The following is a 6,000-nucleotide window of genomic DNA, read 5'->3' as shown; positions in this document are numbered from 1 at the left end:
AAAAGGTACCCCTTGAATACAGAGACTTGGAGAGAGTTTTCAGAGAGGAAGATTGCAATGAATTGCCACCTCACAGACCCACAGACTGTGCAATAGAACTTGAGCCAGGGACAGGTCTCCCAAGACATAGAATGTATGCAATGTCACCAAGGGAAATGGAAGAGCTGAGAAAGTACATAGACACCAACCTAAGAAGGGGATTCATTCAGCCTGCAAATTGCAAGATAGCAGCCCCAGTGCTCCTTTTTTCTCCTAAGGAGAAAAAATATGGGGGCATTCATCTGATAGCAGATTTTTGCAATCTGAATGTGGTGTGTGTTACCCCCTCCCCCTTATGAAGGATCTACTCAATCATCTAGCAAAAGGGAAAATATTCACCAAGCTGGATTTAAGAGAGGCTTATTATCGCATCAGAATAAAGGAAGGGGATAAGAGGAAGACAGCTTTTAACTGCCCATTGGGGAGTTTCCAATTCCGTGTCATGCCATTTGGCCTAAAAGGAGCCCCCGTGGTATTCATGCAGAACATCAATGAAATATTATATGCCCACCTTTATGAGGGCGTGCTCATGTATTTAGATGACATTCTTGTCTATAGTCTGAACCTGCCTGACCATGTCAAATTGGTGAGGCAAGTCTTGAAAAAACTTTTGGCCGCTAAGCTCTATGTGAAACTTTCCAAATGCGAATTTCAAAAAACTTCAGTAAACTATGTGGGATATCGCATCTCAACCAAAGGCATAGAGATGGACCCAGCCAAGGTGAAGGCTGTGCTTGACTGGCAAGCTCCTCGCACGCACAAACAACAGCAAAGTTTTTTAGGATTTGCAAACTTCTATCAACAGTTCATTCCAGCTTTCGCTGAAGTTGCTTTGCCCTTAACTGAACTCCTAAAAACTGGGTCCACTCCTACTAAGCCCAAACCTTCTCAGCCAATTAGGTGGACAATGGAATGCCAAAAGGCTTTTGAAGGCCTAAAAAGACTTTTTGCAAAGGAACCAATCCTGCAACATCTGGACCCAACACAAAAGTTTGTGATTCAGTCAAATGCCAGTGATGTGGCAGTAGCGGCTATGTTGCTACAAGTGAATGGTGAAGGACAGCTGTTGCCATGTGCATACCTTTCCAAAAAGCTGAGCCCCACCGAAAGGAGATGGGCCATATGGGAGAAGGAAGCTTTGCTATACAAGTGGCATTGGAGGCATGGAGACATTTCTTAGAGGGTGGACCAATTCCTTTCGAGGTGTACACTGATCATAAGAATCTTGAGGCATTAAAAAAACCCCAAAGCTTTCTCCTAGGCAAGTACGATGGGCTCAATACTTCAAATGATTTGACTTCACACTGAAGCACATCCTGGCTGGGAAGAATCTTCTTGTGGATGCCTTGTCGCATAAACCCCAGTATAACAGCCAAAGAGAAGAAGAAATCCACCCGATTGTCCCATGTTCCCCTTCATCTTCGGAACATATGGAGAAAGCTGCTCCTATCCACACTTGAGGCCATATGAGGGGACAATCATCACCCAAAGAAAAGGAGTGGGAAACCAGACTGAAATCTGCCTTAATGACTGACCAGTGGTTCAACAACCACAAGGAAATCCTGACACTAAGGGAAGGTTTGGCTTGGAAGGGAGCCAAATAATATGTGCCTGTCATCCTGCAAATAGAAATTATCCAAGGGAGTCATGACTCCAAACTTGGGGGTCACTTTGGGTTCCTGAAAACATTGCACCTAGTGTGGAGACAATTCTGGTGGCCTAGGATGAGAGCAGAAGTCGAAGATTATGTGAAAAGTTGTGCCATCTGCGCCACTAGGAAACATAGACCTGCTAAACCCTCAGGGTTATTGCAGCAAGTCGCCAACTCTAGCAGGCCCTAGGAAGAGATAGCAATGGATTTTATTGTGGAACTCTCTGAGAGCAAGGGAAACACCGTTATTTGGACTGTTATCGATTTGTTCTCCAAACAAGCTCATTTCATCGCTCGTTCAGGACTGCCCACAGCCAGACATCTGGCGAAGTTATTCTTAAAACACATTTACAGATTGCATGGAGTTCCCCGTAGGATTATATCAGATCGAGGGGTCCAATTTACCGCCATGTTCTGGAGAGAATTCATCCATACCATTGGTTCCACCTAAGGAGTCACCCCTCCACAAATGGAGCAGCAGAAAGAGCTAACACTGTAGTGGAACAGTACCTTAGATGTTACGTGAGTTACCAACAAACCAATTGGGCTGAACTACTGCCTTTTGCGGCAGTAGCATACAACAACTCTGTACACAGCAGTATGGGACTAACTCCTTTCCAGGTCACCAGTGGACAAGATTTCATTCCCATGCCGGGAGACTCACTATGAAGTAAAAAAAAAATTAGATTCCCGCATTTTCCGAGGCAAACTGCAGTACCTGATTCATTGGAAAGGGTACCTCCAGTCAGAAGCAACCTGGGTTAAGAGACGGGATGTCAAAGCTGATAGATTAATTAAGCGGTTTCATGAAACTTACCCAACCAAATTGAAATGTCTTAATTGATTTAACTGATACTAACCCCTATATGTTTATTCTAATTTTCCAGGAGATGGTTCTTTGTGAAGGGGGGCTGCCTGTCAGGCCAAAATCTTCATGTGGAGTTAGAGAGTTCAGCCTGACACAACACATGGGGGGATGGGAGGGGTAGTGAGTAGTCAGAGGGGGAAGTTACCAGACACAACCAAAGATTCCTTTCTCCAAGCCAAGGTCACCTTTTGTTCTGCCTCAATTCAAGAGACGAGGCAGTTGATAAGCCCCTGCATACAGACTGGCTCTCGTAATGAACTTGTGGGTGTGGGGGATGTAAGATGAACCTTTAACCTAGGTGGGATTCTGGGAACTAGTCAGAATCAGAATGACGATGGCATAGCCAACATGGTTCTGTTAATAAATTGAGCTCTGATTGAGAGAATTGGACTGGCACTTGGTTTATTTCTCAGATGCTATTTGGAATGTTGACACATATATATAGAGAGAATTTTTAATTAGCTATATGATATAAGATTAAAATTTAGATAAAAGAGATTTTATTATTCTTTACAATGTTGTAACCTTTTGTAGTAAAATGGTGAGGGAAAATTTTTAATTTAGATTTTTAAGAATTGCTAATATTGTATAAAATTAACAGAAAATTTTACATGGAGAGAGATTAGAGCCTCCATTGAGGGAGTAATGAGGAAAAAAAAGTTTGTATATGATTGATTTTAAGCATTGTTGTGTTTATAACTATATATTGTTTTACTTTATGGTAGAGAAAAAATAAAAAATCTTATATAAAAATAAATAAATAAGGGATTTGGTAGTCCAAAAATGTACTTTGTTTTGAATGGGTTCTCTTTGTATAGAACAATGAATGATACTATATTGATATCATGACAAATTGTAGTCCATTCAGTGTTAAATAACAGCCTTGGAAGGAATGCAGTTTGGGAAGGCCTGTGCCAATTTTTAAACTTTATCTTAATTTTTAATTACTTATAATTATATAATTTCATATTGTAAGAACAAACAATCAAAAGCAAAGCAAAACAAAAACAAGCATAGAAATTCATCTGGGTGAACCTCCAAAAGATTCCGACCATCATAATAGATTTGGCGACTTCCAGAGCAACATAAGGAGCACCAGTTTCTCCCTGATCTTGGATTAGACTGTAAATTGAAGTACTAAATGGATGTTTACAAAACATACTACAAATTGTTTGGCAGAAAAAATGATTAATGAATTTTTAATAAAATTGTAAAAGTACTTAACTTCTCTATATGTAAAAACATCAATTTCAATTATCTATTGTTATTGCTATAAGATGGGCTGCTGATTGAATTCTGATTAATCAAATGTTTACAATTATTACATATATAGACAGAAAAAAATCTTCATTTCTCACTCAAGATGCATTTTTAAAAATATATTTATATGGTTATATTATAATATTTAATCCTTAAATTGAACATCCTTAAAGAGGTTCTATAAACTTGTTTTTAAATGTTATCATTTTCCCAGTAATTTCAGTTGGTAAAATGTCTTTTACAGAGTGGACTTTCACATTTGGATCCACCGTTTATAATGGTATACATTCCAGCTTCATGTGGTCATATTTAAGAGAATGATATATGATTTCAGACATTCATCTTCTGGTTTAAAGGGTGCTGTATATGTCCTGTTGTTCATTAACTTAGATCTGTAAAATAAAATGTGAACAGTAAGTAAGAAATAAATTTGCATCTGTACATTTTATGTAATTATTTTTTAAAATCCATTCATTTGATCTGTAGCAGAAAGCAGCCTGCAATCATTTTAATACATCAATCTACATGGGCAACATGATTCTGAAAGTCAGTATCAGCATTTTTAAAACAAATGGTTAGCGGCTCAGTGCAACAAATTTAATCAGTGACCACCGTAAAGATTTCAGTAGAAAGTAAGTAATTGTTAGTTTGCATTTACTCTGCCAGGAGTTTGATCCTGACAAGCTCAAGGTTGACCCAGCCCTCCATCTTTCCAAGATTGGTAAAATGAAGTCCAGGATTGTTGGGGACAATGTGTTGATTGTGTAAATTGTTCAGAGAGAGCTGTAAAACACTATGGAGTTGTCTACAAGTCTAAGTGGTTTTTGCTGTTGTTATTATCAACAGTTACTAATTTAGTAACTATTTCAATATCAATGCAATGAAATAAATAAGTAAAATGTATGAGTGTTCATTTGGAACCATTCATTTTGAAGCAACTAAATTTGTTGACTGAAGTAATGAAATGAGTGAAAATGGCCCACTGAGTTTTTACTCATTTCAGCTCCAGCACAGAGAAATCTTCTGATCTTTGTCTTGGAATCTGTCAGGATTCATCAACAGAACAGATGAAGTGCTGGCAGATTTAGCATTCTGGCCTCATTCCTCAATATTTTTAAGCATTATCCCTGTCCCCATAGTGCTTCTCTCCCATTGCTCTAAACCAGGGTGTCAATCTTAATTTCACTGAGGGCTGCATCAGGCTTGGGTTTGACTTTTGACCACGAATCCCAGCAACCAGTTAGGTCCCACAGAGTTGGCCTTCTCCGGGTCCCGTCGATGAAACAATTTTGTCTGGCGGGACCCAGGGGAAGAGCCTTCTCTGTGGCAGCCCCGACCCTCTGGAATCAACTCCCCCCAGAGATTAGGATTGCCCCCACCCTCCTTGCCTTTTGCAAACTCCTCAAAACCCACCTCTGCCGTCAGGCATAGGGAAATTGACTCCCCTGGGCCGTTTCCCATTTTGCGCAAGGTTTGTCTGAGATGTATGATTGTTTTTTACACTCAGGGTTTTAAATTGCTTTCTATTGTTGGATTTGTACCATGTTTTATGTTGTGAGCCGCTCCGAGTCTCTGGAGAGAGGCGGTATAAAAATTGAATAAATCTAATCTAATCTAATCTACTTTAGAATCCATTACATCCACAAATTTAGCTGCCAGACCAGCAATGGGTTGCTCCCAATTCAGCCTGGTTCTTAGAACCGGTAGTGCCGGTGGCAGGAAGCTCTGTCCTCTGTCCACAATGCTTGTAACATGCGCAGAAGTGTTGTGCATGTGTACAAAAACATGTGAACCGGTAGTAATGGGTTTTAGAACCCAGTACTGTGTTAGACCTAGGTCTTTTAAATATTTCAAGTGTTTTTTAATGCATATATATATAGATATAGGTCAATAGATATAGATAAGGGAACAAAATGTTAATATTGGTGAATTAAAGTATTTTTCTGAAAATATACATACGGGAGTACAATTCGGATAGTCAAATTTCCCATCCACACAATAAACTATGAATGGTTTATTTGGATTTGGTTTATAGTTTCTTCTACATATAAATTGCACTCTATCTCCATCCTCGGAATATATTTTTCCTTCTCCTCTATTATACTTCAGCGTTATATTGCGTTCGCTCATATCTTCTTCACTTGCTGTACAAGCGGCTGTAAAAGGGCACAGATCAGATGAC

At 39.4% G+C, this 6,000-nt stretch overlaps 1 protein-coding gene across 1 annotated transcript in view; it reads right to left on the bottom strand.

Moving 5' to 3' along the window:
- Positions 1 to 3,476: 3,476 nt before the first annotated feature.
- Positions 3,477 to 6,000, bottom strand: part of LOC139155476 (complement factor H-like) — a 105,538-nt gene continuing 103,014 nt past the window's right edge. The window contains exons 19-20 of the mRNA XM_070730615.1: positions 5,778 to 5,974; positions 3,477 to 4,210 (exon numbers count right to left, since the gene is read on the bottom strand). Coding sequence (XP_070586716.1) covers positions 4,205 to 4,210; positions 5,778 to 5,974 — 203 coding nt within the window. The 3' untranslated portion in view covers positions 3,477 to 4,204. The remainder of the gene's footprint in view (positions 4,211 to 5,777; positions 5,975 to 6,000) is intronic.

The sequence above is a fragment of the Erythrolamprus reginae genome, unplaced genomic scaffold (genome assembly GCF_031021105.1).
Source record: "Erythrolamprus reginae isolate rEryReg1 unplaced genomic scaffold, rEryReg1.hap1 H_21, whole genome shotgun sequence".
NCBI classification, from domain to species: Eukaryota; Metazoa; Chordata; class Lepidosauria; order Squamata; family Dipsadidae; genus Erythrolamprus; species Erythrolamprus reginae.
Note: the sequence above shows the minus strand (reverse complement) of the source record. Positions and strands in the feature narration are given on the sequence as shown.